Source organism: Strix aluco, chromosome 5, assembly GCF_031877795.1.
Source record: "Strix aluco isolate bStrAlu1 chromosome 5, bStrAlu1.hap1, whole genome shotgun sequence".
Taxonomy (NCBI): Eukaryota; Metazoa; Chordata; class Aves; order Strigiformes; family Strigidae; genus Strix; species Strix aluco.
In genome coordinates this window covers 73140520-73155971 of record NC_133935.1, presented here as the reverse complement: position 1 = coordinate 73155971, position 15452 = coordinate 73140520, and the positions used below count along the sequence as shown (strand labels likewise).

The 15452-nt window shown below is 41.7% G+C and overlaps 1 protein-coding gene across 6 annotated transcripts; it reads left to right on the top strand.

Annotated features, from left to right (window-relative positions):
- The first annotated feature begins 1179 nt into the window (after window positions 1-1179).
- CBLL1 (Cbl proto-oncogene like 1) lies at window positions 1180-8691 on the top strand. 6 transcript variants are annotated; one of them, XM_074827776.1, is made up of 7 exons: window positions 1209-1389; window positions 2893-2973; window positions 4165-4332; window positions 4683-4783; window positions 5040-5123; window positions 5958-6031; window positions 6586-8691. In XM_074827776.1, exons 3-7 carry the CDS (start codon window positions 4293-4295, stop codon window positions 7625-7627), a joined length of 1341 nt encoding a protein of 446 aa, XP_074683877.1. In that variant the 5' UTR covers window positions 1209-1389; window positions 2893-2973; window positions 4165-4292; the 3' UTR covers window positions 7628-8691. The 6 variants fall into 6 exon arrangements, with proteins under 6 accessions (XP_074683873.1, XP_074683872.1, XP_074683877.1 ...); XM_074827777.1 differs by lacking the exon at window positions 1209-1389 and adding an exon at window positions 2059-2073; XM_074827772.1 differs by lacking the exon at window positions 2893-2973 and having other exon boundaries at window positions 1180-1389; window positions 4686-4783.
- The last annotated feature ends 6761 nt before the right edge of the window (window positions 8692-15452 follow it).

Here is a 15452-nt window from a genome sequence, read left to right as displayed (position 1 = left end):
TGAATCTTGTCATCCTCAAATCTGTTGTTAAGTTGCTATTTTACCGTATTTTACTGAATTATTTTGTAGATCTTTAAATTGGTTAATGATTAAGTGCTGCTAGTTATTAATAAATCTTGATTTGCTGCTAAATCATTATTGTGTTAATATTTTCATCCGCAACTGACATTGTAGGGACACAAGACCCCAATCCTACAGACTTTGAATCTGTGTTTGAAGTACAGTTGCCCCTACCTTACGGCTGTGGAAGGACTGCTTAAGGCCACTTTCTACCCTATAACCTATGATTTAATTGTATTTATATTGCTTTTTTCAGTGCTATAGAAGCATGTTATACAGTATCCCACTGATTTACATAGGATTTACAAAATGCTAAGTTTATGGAAATTACACAAAGTAGTCTCTTTAGGTCTAGTGCTGTGAAGCTTTAGGGCATACTGGAGGTCCAGCATTCCATCAAGTCATTGGTACTCCTATAGCCTTGACTGTCACGAATCTTCTGTTTCCACCGTAAAACAAGTCTGACCATCAGCAGCTGACAGAGCCCAACGTGGTTTCCGATTTGTCCAGCTTCTTGGAAGCCCGCGCCATATAAAACACCCTCCCACTAAGCGCGCTGGCACCGCTGTCATGGCTCCTGAACAGAAAGATCCCTCTCACTTTTGATTTTACCCTTCTCCAGGAAGCCACAGGGTCTTGTCTCCTGTTTCCAGCTACTCTTCCCTGCTGCGGCTCCAAGGCCTTCCGAAGCCTGCATCGCCCCGGCCACCCAGGCAGGAGCGCGTGTGAATTCCCCCCTCAGCAGCTGGAAGCGGCTGCCAGCGGGGCAGGAGCCCCCAGAGGCCGAGGCGGGCCCCGAGGGGGACGCACAGCGAACCTGCCAGCGCCGCCGAGGGCCCCGGGGCCTCCCCGCAGCGGCCCCACCTGCCCCGTGCAGGCCCTGCCACCCCGCGGGGCCCAGCCCCCCGCCGCCGCCATGTCCGCGGACACCCCCAGCCGGCGGCTCCCGGCGCAGCGCGCAGGCGCGGGCGCGGACGGGCGGCACTACACCCCCCAGGGGGCAGCGGGGGGCCGGCCGCCATCCCGGCAGGCGCTGCGCAACGGCCGCGCCTTCCTCCCCGGGCCCGTCGCACAGCCTGTCGGGAGCGGGGGTCTGGCTGCGGCGCGGCGCCGCTCCCTGCGCTCGGCCGAGCGCCCCGCGGGCTCCGCCATGCCCTCGCCGCCCTACCGCAGCGCGGCCGCTCCGCGGGGGCGCGGTGAGCGCGGTCCGGCAAACGCTTCCCCCACTGCGCACTTTTTCACGCCCCCCTCCCGTTTCCTGACGGCTTCCGCTTCCGGCCGCGCCCTTCCGCTCCCACAGTGCCCCGCGCCGAATCATGGACCACAATGGTGAGGAGGGGAGAGGCCGGGGGACCCATTTATACCCGTCCCCACCTGGGCCCGCTCCGCGCTACCGGGCGGGGAGAGGCCGCGCGCGGGGCCGCCGGGTGCGGGGCGGTGCCAGGGTAGCAGCGGGATGCGGCCCGGCGCCCGGTAATGCCGGTGGGGCCCGGGTTCGCCGCGGTTCCCCGCGGCCCGCGCGGCGGGGCCTGGTCTCTCCCCTCAGCGCCGGGCTCGCCGGCCGCCGCTCCCCGCCCCCCCTCGTCCGCCGGGCGCCCTCCAACGGTCGCGTGCGGCGGCCCCGCCCCCCCCCTCCCCGTTCCCCTGGCATCGGCGGCTCTCGGCCCCTGCCCCCGCCCCGCGGGGGGGCTCGGCCGCCGGCCTGCGGGGGGCCGCTCCGCGGGTGGAGGCCCCTCTCCCGGCCCGGGGCGGGCTGCGGAGCGCGGAGGGGCTGGACGCAGCGTCCGGCGCGGCCGCTGCCGGCGGCGGGGCGCGCTCCCGGGCCGCGCCGGGGCGGGCGGGCGGCCTTGCCCGAAGTAGGCCGGTGTGTCCGGAGCCCGTCGGCCTGCCGCAGGTGGATGCAGCCTGTAGCGTTTCAGAGGTGGCGCCCGTCTGCCCGCAGCGCTTCCCGAGATGGGTGCCGATGATGTGTTTTCTGGTTCCGTAGTTGTACGCTGGGGAGGAAACTTTCTCGTGCGCTTAAATTTCTTTTCGTAGCTTTGATACTTTGCTGGTTAGCATGCTGGCCTGGTCTGATGAATAGATGAGTGGACGTGGGGCTTTTGCTAGGGGGTTTTTTGTTGGTTTTTTTTCTTCCCCTTAGCAAAGATTACATTGTAAATTTATATGTATAAGGTTTTGTATTTGATCTATATTTGTGAACATTAAAAAAACCTGAAATGCAAAAATAAAGCTTAAGAAAAATTGATGAAGGTGACAATTCAGGAGGATATAATCACCTCTAATTAGAGCTTCTCTAAGTACTCTTGATAATTTTGGTATGTTTTTCCTGTTTTTTTCTGGACTTAATCCTGCTAATTCTGCTTACACAGACTGGAATTTGTTATCCTTCTGTGAAACATGAATGACTAATAAGTTTGCTAGTTTGGATTAGTTGAGCAGCTAACTCAGGTAAATATTCTGGAAGAAAAGCATCAGGAACTTCATTGTTTTTTATTGGCAGTTCAATGGACTGAATAATACACAAGGGTTTTATTTAAATTTGTTTTACTTATCCCTATTTACAAATGGATTTGGGTCCTGCAGAGACTTTTTCTGGTGTTGCATTTTTGTGTATTCTGGTAGAAAACAAAATTTTCCAACAAGTGGAAAATAGGTACCTTTATCATGATTATGTCTGATGTCCTATTCCAGTAGTCTGGGGAAGCCTGATGTCATAGTTGTGTGTTTGCTCGGTCATCTGTTTAGCCAACAGGACAGCCTAAACAATAGCAACAAATAAAAGTAAAACCAGGCTTTATTGTTTTTGTCTTTTTACATATTGCCTTTTAGAGTGAGACGTGTCAACCACAGTGCTTAGAGGAATAAATGCATTTGATCTATCAGAGGAAATTGAGGGCTCTTGATTTTGAGGTAAAGTGATTGTCAGGGCACAGTCCCAATATGAAACTGTTGCAGTTCATAGATTTGGTGGTAGCTGCTGAATAACTTAGAGCAATCCTTCTTATCCTTTTTTGTTCTTGTTTCTCCTCCTACTTGTTGTGTTGTGTGGGGTGGTTATAGGGTTTGAGGGTCAGCAGTTTGTGAGGCATTGAGCAGAGCTACACTAATGAATCCCTAATTTCTGTGTCCAGATGCTACCGCGCTGTAATCCTTCGTGGCCTCAGGGATCGTGCCAGGCTGCAGTGCCATACTGAGGGGAAAGGCAGGGCTCACGCCTAACAGCTTGTGGCACACCCCTTCGAGGCTGAGCATGTACCACTTTGAAACACCTGTCAAAATGTCATTTTCAATTAAAATGAAAGTGAGATGGGTAGATTTGTGAAGGATGTAACTTTATTTTTGTATGAATGATATGCTCTGCAGTGTTTTAAGGTAGACTCGCTGGAAGTTGAGGGAGTTGTACTCCTGTCATTGGTGTTGCTTGTTGCAATACCCCCTCTAGATAATCTCTTGGAGCCTGTATCTACTGATGGATGTGTTAGGCTGTTTCTTGCTTTCTTTGCCCTGGCACTCAGATTTAAAGCTGGTTAAAGAGAATTCTGTATGTAGTGAGGAACAATAATTTTCCATTTAGCAAGGACACTTCTTCGTACTCTTAAGTATTGATACTTTGTGATACTTTATGCTAAACTTCTAAGTGATATGTCAAGATGCTTAGTTAATATAGAGTTTCCTTACACTTCAATAAGCAATTTACACAAATTGTAAAAATTATAATTTTCTCATAAGAAATTCTATGTTGTCATGGTTGTACAAAGAATTGATTCCAGTGCTATTCATGCTGTGAGAGGAGCTATACAGTTAATTTATTTTTTTTTTCCTGTTGTGGAGAAATGACAGACTACTTAACTTTTAAAAGAGCTTTATTTTTAGAACTAGATTTTTTTAAAGTCATGGTTGTTCCCAATACAGTTTTGTGACTTGACTACTAGAAGAAATTGTATGTGAAGATACTTATTTTCTAGTGATTAAACTTTTGATACGTTGTATGAGTCTTAAACAAGCTTTAAAAATTATTTTTCTTAAAACTGTTAATATTTAGCCTCTTTAGAAACTGTTAGATAACTGAAAAATTACATAAACTTTTTTTTTGTTTCATAGACAATGATTTGCAAGGAACAAATAGTTCAGGATCATTGGGTGGTCTTGATGTTCGTAGAAGAATCCCTATAAAGCTTATCTCAAAACAGACCAATAAAACCAAACCTGCACCTCGAACTCCAAGAAATATGAACAGGATGCCTTCAAAAACACAAGCTGGTGATGAAGGTAAATTAATATAAATACTAGAACCTGTAGTAAGGAAGCATATTATTCTGCAGTATTGTTCAAGACTTTATTCAGTCTTGGAGTCCAAGGTTCTGTCCAAGTGCAAAACAAGTTTCAAATTTCCAGGTACTGCTGCACTATAAGGATTCAAAATGGTGCACATTCCCAAAACAGACTGTCGTACTATTTTGACTCTACCTTTCTGTAGAATGGGCCCAGCAGGTTGGAAGTGCAGTGGCATTTCTTGATGATTTCAGTATAGAATGACACATGCTCTTAATAGCAGCTGGTGTCAATTAGGAAAGCGTTATGGTTGGCTTGTGTCTTTCTTCTCTTTCTTCTTTCTACAGAAGAATTTGATTATAACAAAGAGGAGCGATATGAATGCAAAGGAGGTGAAATGTTTGGCAATCAGAGGAGATTCCCTGGACCCATTTTTTGGGACTATAAGGTAAAGTCATGGATGGGAAGTCATGAATCTTTGTGAATCATACTAAATTGTAGGTAGTCCTGGTAGATACCCTCTTAAATAAAAGTGTCCATTATTTTTGACTGACTGAAAATACATCGTCTGCTTTCTCACGCTTGTGGTGTTCTTGCTTCCTTCTCAGCTATTTCAGAAATAATGAGTGAGTTGGTGATATCTGAAATGAGAAGCTTTAGTGATGTTGGGTTTTGTTCTCCTACCCCTTTCTCTATCCTATCAGATAAACTTGCTGGGGGAAAAGGATGATACGCCAGTCCATTTCTGTGATAAGTGTGGATTGCCCATCAAAATGTACGGACGCATGGTGAGTGAAATTATCATTGGAAGATGCAGTCATGGTTTCCCTTTAGGTAAAATTAGTTTTTACTGTGTCTCTATGAGGTCTCTAGAGGTTACTGGTTTCAGCAGGCCTCTGAATAAACAGCAGAAGGATATCAGGATGGAACCAGGGGCCGTCACTGCCGAAGTGTTTTTGTTCCCTCTGTCTGATTTCACTTTACCCCCCGCCCCCCGGTTTAATGAAATAAGCTTGAAAACGTTAAACAAAAAATCAGAACACTTGTCACCAACAAAAAACCCTTCAAGTTCAGTGGGGGTTTGACCTTACACCACTCAGCTTTAAAAATAAGCTCTTTATCTCAGTTGAAGACTTGCAATGACATTAGAAAACACTGTTCACTTTTATGTCCCTTTAAAATTAGTGTAACTAAATCCCTGAGATTAGATTTCTAAGTGTGATGTAACAGGCTTCAGGATCTGATTTAATGACAGTTAATGCTTTTAAAATTTTCCTTCCTTGAAAGCAAAACAAGTGTAATTAGGTTGCATGTGCAGCTTCCATGAATGTTCAGTGTTGGTATTATTGCAAAACTTAAAACTTTTGCCTACATGTTTTTGCCAACACGTAAAAACCCTAAACAAACGTACCTGAAAAAACCCAGGCTCAACACAAAGTGTTTTAGAAAGTTTCTATGCAAAGATGCTGTAAACTGCTGACTACCACTATACCTGTTCACCTCATAGGTAATTTAGTTACTTTTACATTTAGAAATTGTGTGCTGGAGGGAGGAACTGTATTCTGCAAAATGACATAGATATTTATATACGATGTCTTAACAGAGCCGTTTTTTGTCTCTAGATACCTTGCAAGCATGTTTTCTGCTATGACTGTGCTATTCTACATGAGAAGAAGGGAGACAAGATGTGTCCAGGGTAAGTTATCTCAAGATTTGTTATTAAAGGAAATGTAGGAAAGTAGCTTAAATATCTTATTTTGGATACTGTATTAACGTGGTTCTTATTTATGTGCATTTAGCAGAGGCAGTAGAATACTCTCTGCTACACCACTTGATTATAGTTTCGTATCCCATATTTTGGGATTGTAAGAGATCAGTGTTTACTTTGTTGTCTAAGTATGGGTAGATATCCTGCTACTATTCTAATACGAAAAGGAATAAATGGCAGTTTAATTTACTTCGTGAGAGTGACTTTAGTAAGTCTTAATGCGCAGAAGGAATTTGTGAGAGAGAGTGTTGCTATTTATAAATTTCCACCTCATGAAATTTTTATGTGTTTTCATAGTTGTGCTTGGAGACATAAAAACTAGATAAACTTCAAAATCAATGAAATGTTTCTTTCATTGCTGCAGTGGGGAAAAAATTGTCAGTTCTAGTTTGGGTAATTACGGTAAACTGATTGACTTTTAACAAAAAAAACTTTGCAGGTTGAGCTCTCTGACAATAAACCAATATTCTCTTCTGATTTAGCTGTAATGAGCCTGTGCAGCGAATCGAGCAGTGTGTACGAGGGTCTCTCTTCATGTGTAGCATTGTTCAAGGGTGCAAGAGAACTTACCTGTCACAGAGGGACTTACAAGCTCACATCAACCACCGTCATATGAGAGCTGGAAAGCCTGTTACTCGTCCTCCAATTGAACCTGTACATCCTCCTATTGCCCCCCCGCCTGCTGAAATTCCTGAGCGTTTCATAATGCCGCCTGAGAAACATCATATGAGCCACATTCCGCCAAAGCAGCACATCATGATGCCACCGCCCCCTTTGCAGCATGTGCCACATGAGCATTATAACCAGCCACACGAAGACATTCGTGCGCCTCCTGCGGAGATGTCAATGGCTCCACCGCCACCTCGCCCCGTCAGTCAGGACACCTTCCGCATTTCAACGAGAAAACACAGCAACTTAATAACCGTCCCTATTCAGGATGATTCAAATTCAGGTGCTCGAGAACCACCTCCACCAGCCCCCGCACCTGCTCATCATCATCCTGAATACCAGGGGCAACCAGTGGTATCGCACCCTCATCATATTATGCCTCCACAGCAGCATTATGCACCACCCCCACCACCACCTCCACCAATAAGCCATCCGTTGCAGCATCCTCCCCAGGCAGCAGGTACTCCTCACATGGTATATAGCCAAGCTCCTCCACCACCAATGACCTCTGCTCCTCCTCCAATAACCCCACCACCTGGACATATAATTGCCCAGATGCCACCATATATGAATCATCCTCCTCCAGGACCTCCCCCTCCTCAGCACGGAGGCCCCCCAGTAAACGTAAATGCACCCCCTCCCCACCACTATAATCCTAACTCTTTGCCACAGTTTAGTGAAGATCAAGGAACTCTTAGTCCCCCTTTCACACAGCCCGGGGGAATGAGTCCAGGGATATGGCCTGCTCCAAGGGGGCCACCGCCTCCTCCAAGGATGCAGGGGCCTCCTGCTCAGGCCCCACTTCCTGGACCACACCACCCTGATCAAGCCAGATACAGACCCTATTACCAATGATGCGAGCAATTATATGAATAGAGAGTGCTATGAAGAGGATAAACTATATACAACAGCCTTTTAATTAATTGTTTTGGGGTTATTTTGTTGTGGTTATGTTTTTTAAATACTGTCATTTTGACTGTAAGACATTTTGGGATTTGAATCTTAAATCATTTTTAAGCCTTGGCTGTAGGACTCTGACTTCAAATATTCTGTAGTGCTAAAATAAGTGGCTTAGTAGACCACAGTTGCATTTTAACAGAACTTCTGTCTCTAGTGTGGCTAAATTGTCCTAAGATGAACACTTGTAATATTATTTCCTGGAGAAAATGACATGTGTTGTATCATTCTGAATATTGTTTTTGTTAAATCCAGTGTTTAGTTTCACTTGTGATACGTTTTTGTTAACCTGTGTACAATAATTAAATTGAAATATCGTTGTAAAAGTGGTGGGTTTTTCTATGAAGTTAACACAGACATAGTTCCGGGACACCATTTTGGCACTACTACTTTCCAAATGGGCAGTGTAATGAAATATTAAGGGAACTTTAATATTTCTCCTACTAACAGTTACCATTACTTATAACAAATTCAGACTATGGTGAATGGCACTAGAAATCAGACATGCAGAACACTGCATTTCAGCTTTTTCTTTTTTTCTTTAAACTTACGCAGCAAGAAAAATTTATCAGAAATACAGCTTCGGGCATGACATGAAACCATGTAATAATGTATTATGGGTTTTGGTGGGTTGTTGGTTTGTCTGGCTTTTGGGGATTGGGGTTTTGGTTTTGTTTGCTTTAAAGCTAGTTTTGATTCAGAAGGTTCTGTTTACATGTACTCTACTCACTGGAGTTGAATTCAGACTGTTGTGTTTACCTATGGCTATGTTTGTGTGGAAGTGACTGTGAATTGGCTTACCATGTCTGTGAGAAGCAGATTATTTTAGGTAGGGAAATGATGTTTGCTTCTGTCACTTTATATAATATGTACAGTAGGAAAACTTCCCATTTGGATAACCTGAAAGCAGTGGTCTGAAATCCCGTATGTAGATATAATTAAATAAAAAGATACACATCCTTTATCTGTTTTGATTTTGTGATACAGATTTAATTGAACAGACAATAGATGTTTTGTGTTTTTTAAAACATAGCAATATAAGCAGGCCCTCAGGTCTGTTTTGGCCCAAAATTTATGTTTTATAAGCATACTTTTAAAGAGAAATATATTAAATATAAAATGAGAATGTTCTTTAATGCAGCTAGTAGCAGACCTGGACAATAATAAGATAGTACTCTGTTGTTTGGAGTGCTTATCTTTGCATTTCTAATCAGTGTTAGTGCTGAACCTTTGTTTTTTCAAAATGCCATGTTTCTAGCAGTGATGCTTTTAGATGGAGAAATCCTTTGGGTTTTTTCTAAGGCTTGTAATTTCCTACACTTCTTGAATAATCTGAACCATCTTAAAGCCTCAGTGTTACTATTTATTTTGTAAGCCTTTTTTCCTGTCTCATAAGTGTTAAACTGATGAAAGAGCTTTGGGAGTGTAACATTCTAAGTTTTATAATTGTATGTATAAACTGCATATCTTTAATTACCAGAGCAAGGGCTCTTTAGATTTATTCTCTGTCCTTGACTGCCATTGATTTCCTTGTGACCATGGGCAAATCTTTTAGACTCCTGTCCTGGTTTCAGCTGTGCCCCCTCCCAGCTCAAGAGAAAATTAACTCTATCCTGACCGAAGCCAGGACAACTACCTTTCAAATAAGTACTTCTTTAGAAAAGTGCAAATAAATTCAGGGGTATACAAATGGCCAGTAAGTGTCAACTGATTAAAACTCTGCTTAGCTGTAATACACTTCTTTCTAAGAATTCTTTGTTTTGGTTTCTCTGAAAATTAAGTCATTTTAAATAAAACACACTGGCAAAGAAAAAGAGGCCAGTTGTGATAGTGTGTTACGGTACAGGGTTGGTTGAAAATTTACTGTTTCAGTGTATATGAAGGCAAAAATTACTCTGCCAGCATTATTTTGTTTCAGTAAGTTACAATAAACACATGAGGAACTTTTAAGGATCCCCTTTCATCACTGTTAAATTACTTGGTAGGACGTAGGCTTAGGCACATTTATATTACACCATAAAACTTCATCTGTGAGGAAATCTAATATTCTTTGACTCTGCAAAGCCAAACTTATGTCCTATGTACCTGTTTAAACAGACTTACTGGTTGTTCTAGGTACCAGCTTCATTTTGTTTAGGCTGAGAAGGTAACACATGCGGATTTATGAGGACATGATGTGACAGGCTTTTGTGCGGGGAGATACATTAACTTCACCTGCACACACTGTTTTGGAAAATAAGACTTTCTGAAATCAGCTATTACCTGTCAATTACAGGTGATGAGGAAATAAGACAAGTCTTTCCATCATGCTAGTTTTTAGAAGTATGTCAGGATGCACACTTCTGTTACGTGTTACCCAGTCTGTTGTGAAGCAGATGAAGGGTTCAAGCTTAACAATTCTGGGTCCACTGCTATTCTTGAAGTTAAGTGCTTTTCTGAAAATTCTGAGGCAGTTGAATTGGTTTAAGGAAAACAGAAGCCTTTGATCTATCAAAAAGCACAAAAGGTAAATGTATGTCGTTGTAGAGATTGAAAATTTGTTTATATTTGAGGTAAAGGTGATGTGTCATATAGACAATGACATATTACCCAAAAGATCAGTGGGATCCCTTGAATTGTTTAGTGACCATGGATCAGAAGTCTTTGTGATAGAGGACTTACTGAAAACTCATCTTATGTTGGCAGGACTTAGACTTGGGTCAAACTTCAATGTCTTGCTTGTAAAAGAAGACCTAAATCCATTTTTTAATTTATTAAGTTTTAAGCATATCTGTGTACTGTTGATGCTTTCATATTGACAAAGTTAAAAAATGTCTGCATTGATCAAAACCTTATGTTAATGATCTTTTTAATTTGTTTATGGGCTTTTGGGCGTGCTTTGGGTTTGGCGTTTTTTTGGTCAGTTTGTTGGTTGGGTTTTTTTTTTTTTGCACAATACCTGATTGTTTCAGTGTGAAGTTCAGAAATGCCATATATTGTATTTAATTGTATAATTGACAATCTTAGAAATGGTGAGATGTACTTGTGAATTCTTTGGATTCCTACTTACGTCTTCCTGTAAAGACAAACATTTGAATTGAATTAATTATGTTTATTTTGAATAAAGATCCCTGTCTGTGGCAGCAATCTCCCTCTTGAGGCACTGCCAAACAGATCTCAAGGTTTGAAGAGAACTTGGACAACATTTAAATTTGTCAGCCATTGTAATAATGTCACATAAGGGAATGAGAAGGGGTTTGACGATGTTTTGTGTTCACAGTAGAATGAATGAAAGGACATCAGCAGATGGCCTAAAAACATCCAAGGTTTGGATGCTTGTCTCCTTACACCTTATCTTTAATTCCATCTATAACTTTGCTTAAAGGATTGCCTGCAACCATGCATACTTTACAACAAGCAGGCTAATTGTGTGAGTGTGCACTTTGTGTTTGGTGGGGTTTTTTTAAAGACTATTAACATAAAGATTGGTAACCTGGATGTGTTAAGTGATATTTTCCTTGCCTTTTAAAAAAGAAAAATGAAAAATGTGAATTATTTTTTAAAAATCTCATCTAAGAGACTTAGAAAACCTTACTGGATGGAGTTTTCACTTCTTTTCACTTAATGCTCTCAAAGGAGTGTCAAATTCCAATGTTTGTTAAAATGTAAAGTGCAAATAACTCACGTTCATTCCATTTGCACACATAGCAAGGTAGAAAAACTGTCTTCTGTATTATGTGAAGTCAAGTGTTCTCAAAAGCACGTTTGTGGATATGCTTTCTCTCTGGATCGAGTCTGAACACGCCTCTCTTCTTAAGAAGTGTTCTGCTCTGTAAAACTTGTGTCTGATTTTGTGTTCCTCTCTGTGTGTTGCCGTGTTGCTGACAAAAATGCACAGGTTCACATCGGAAGGTACCATCAAGCCTGGGAAATTGGAGGAGCACAGCAGATTGCAGCTGCAATGTAGTATTGAATGTATGGGAAATAAGTTTGAACTTTTCCTCTTCATATGTATGACACTACAGGACATACATATGACACTACATAGCAGAGAAATGTGCAAGGTTTATATTCATTTTCATCCTGGCTACATTTCGAAAGGAAACGTCAGTATTATACAAGTTGTATTTCCTGGTTTTTATTTTATGGTGTTAAAAACAATTCTTAGCAATTGTTAAAGCATCTTTATATAGTAATGGTGCCTTCACAACTGCGAGGTTCCTCACTGTGTTCTGGTATGTTATATTCACACTAATGATTCATACTGAACAGTTTGTAAACTGACCTAGCTCCATTTGTTTGGGCAATGTGAGTGAGAATAATGAAGTTTAAAGCTTGTTCTAGTCTTAGCTGTGAGACAGAGTGACTGTAGAAACTTTTCCTACTCTGAGTTGTATCTCCTTGTTCTCTAATTATGGGGCGTTAATTTGTTGGTTTTTTTTTAAAAATTGTTTTCAGTTTTGACTCAGTTCATGAGTACAAGAGATGAAAAGATTAAAAAATCCAACATATATCTGTAAAGGTGTGGGTGGAATAGCAGCAGGAAGCTGACAAATTAGCTCAGTCATTTTGAAACTTTTATCATTCATTTTGATAATAGAATGCAAGTGATTCTCCAGTGCTAGTAGGACTGACGGTAATACACTTCTGTTAATGGAAGTAGTGATAACGTATGCAAGTGGGCAGGAATATTTCCATTTTTATGTAGTAAAGTTTCACAAAAGAACTTCAGCTTAACTGCTTAAAAAAACCCAAAATGAGTAATTTCAAATAGATGTGAATATGTGTCAGTCAACAAGAGTTTTCTTCAGTTTTATTTGTGAAAACCAATGTTTGAACACAGCTCCAAGATAATTTATGGTGAATTACTTCCTACACTAAATAAAATCACAAAAGTACTAACAAGAGGTCCTGCAACTTATTCTTTGCCGTTTCTGGATCAGGTAAACTTTCAGGCATTTTCTTAGGAAGCAGAAGGGAGCAGATGTTTTCTTAAGAAGAATGAGAAAACTGTCCACGTTCAGCACAGGGATGAGGAATAGAGAACTGTGAGTGACATTTCTTTCCAGTGAAGAAGTGCTTAAAGGTACTTTTTTCCTTAATAGAAACTTAGTTTGAAATTGAAAAAAATACAGGTTTGCAGTTTATAATGCTCTCTCCATTGGACCCAGGGCCTTGAAATTGAATAACTGATTTTTTTGTCTCTGTATTCCACACAGGCAAACTTTTCTGCACTGCAAAGTGAAAACCAGGCCTGAGAGTAGGCTTGAGCAGCGCAGGCTCCATGGCTTCTATATTTTCTATCCCTCTTGCTGGCTGTAAAATGCCTGTTATTTAGTTACCAAGCATCTGCACTGTGTTAAGAGGTAGGCTCAGGATATGTGATGAACTGTCACCATATCAGCTCTCCAAAAAGATAGCAGGTATGAAATTTGCCCGTTAGCTTATTCTTAAGTAACAGTGCTCAGTGGAAGAGCAGTATCTAGGTTTTCAGAGGTGCCTGTCTCAAGAATAAGCCAGTAAATCTGCATCACCACAATATCGCACAACAGAGCAAGTTGTATGTGCTACAATCTGCATGAGGGTGAACTGCCCAGAGAAATGTTAGTATTAGAGTAACAGAGAGTTGAATGCATAAATAACTAGTACCTGGAGGGGGAAATCACATAAAGCATCAGAAATACAATGCTCCTGTTGTCAACATGAGAAAATAAAGAAATAGGGTGATTTAGGAGGATGTCAAGGAGCTGGTAGGGGCGGGTGACATGGAAGTGCAAGGATCTCTGGTTAAGGTGGTCTAAGTATCATGCCCGTTTAAGAAATGGTGAACAGTTTTGGAAGGGGGATTTATGCTCTGAGGCACCGTGCTATGTCAGAAAAGTCATTAGTATTGAAATGAATTGTTCTGAGGAGGGCAATTTAGAAAAGAATATTTTTTTCTTAACCTGATGCCTGTCAGCAAATCCAATATAGTTTTGAAGTACAATATGTGGTATTCGACCAGACTGACTTGCTTTTGCCATTAGCATGTGAGCACAGGACTGTAAAGAACAGACTGAGTCAGAAAGTCCAGATTCCACTGGTATGATGTGGTATCATGATTTTCATAAATACATTAAGCCTTATTTTAAAAGTAGTTTAGTTTTTTTTCTCCTCTTATTCTAACTGGAAAGGATGTTCCAGAATCTCACCATTGTAAAAATTAGGAACCATCTTCTAACATTTAGCTTATGCTTATGTTTGGCCAGTTTATATCTTCTTTTTTTTTTTTTTTTTCTCACAGGACAGTATTTCTTTTAATCTTTCATAGCCTTTCCTCTCTCTTAGGTTAAATCTCTGATGTATCTATATCTCTTTTTGACAGTCCTTAGATAACAGGCTCTCCATTCCACAAAGATCCTCATAGCAATTTTCCTCATTAATTGAAGTTTGACTTAATCTTTCTTGAACTGGAGGTCTCAGTCCTGAAGTTTGGAGTATTTATAGTGAAATCTCCCCTGTGCATTGCACAGTAACACTAATATCTTCCTCATTCTGATGGGAAAATTTGTTTGGATACAATCTATGGTTTTTTTGGAACGCTGCATTAGAAAGGCAATTTGGCAACATCCTGGTTGTACCTGTTTTCAGGTACTGTTGTGCTGGTTGTCTGGTATGTGACACGTACCTGATTTAGCCAGCAAGTCTGCTGTGGCACTCTCAGAAGAGCAGCAGGCTAGTACAACTGCCCACCATGCATCTGGTGTCTGTAGAAAGCAGCCTGTAACACTTTGATGTGATTACCACCAAAGGCCACCTCTCCCACGCCATTTTGGGCGCATGATTGCCCACCGCAGAACCCCAGCTTGTTATTCATCCACAAATGCATGAGTGTGTTTTCTGAATGCTGAAATTCTTTTACCTCAGTCTTCAAGCTCACCTTATTCTTTCTGTATTCAAAGCCTCCTCACTTTAATATTATCTTCCAGCTTGGTTTCATTAGCATATTTCATCAAATAACTCCAGATTTTCGTAAAAAAAAAAAAATAATGAGAATATTTAACAGATTAGTGCTCCCTCCATCCTGGTGTTTCCCTTTCAAAGTTCCTAGTTGTCATCTCCTCTTTAGCATAATCCATCTCTGCCTTTCAGAGCCTTTAGTCATCCCATCTTCTTCAACAGCATTAAAAATTGCCCACATGGCATGGCAAAGGAGGTGTCCTCTGCTCAGGTCCAGAGAGGTGACATCTATGGTATTTCCCTCTGGAAGCTCGGTTTTCTAAATGAAGGTACCCGTTGAATGTGGCATACGTATATGTACCTTTTATAAAACCAAGTGGCATTTCTCCCCATTTATTTCTGTTTGGTTTCCCTTCAAATTTTGTTTTGAAGTCCTGCATACTATGGAGATAAAAGTCATGGTTCTTGTTTATCCAGAACACTTTCTCCTTCCCTTCAGCCCTTCTTCACTACAAGTCCAGATGCATGGTTCTGGTCACCCCAGCTTGGTTGAAAGTCAAAACTAGGCTTGAAAACTAAAAACTTGTGATTTCAGACTGCTATTTCTTTCAGACTCTGGGGATGTTTCCATTTTCCTCTAGGCTGAAGACTCTTATACCTCCAGCACTTGCTATGCTACATTAAAAGTTCTGTCACTTTGGGGGTTTGTTGTTTGGGTTTTTTTCCTCTGAAAGCTGTGGTGTAGTTCATCTTCAAGCCTTAGACTTCCAGCAGGAGTTAATTGATGGCAGTTGTGCAGACTGGG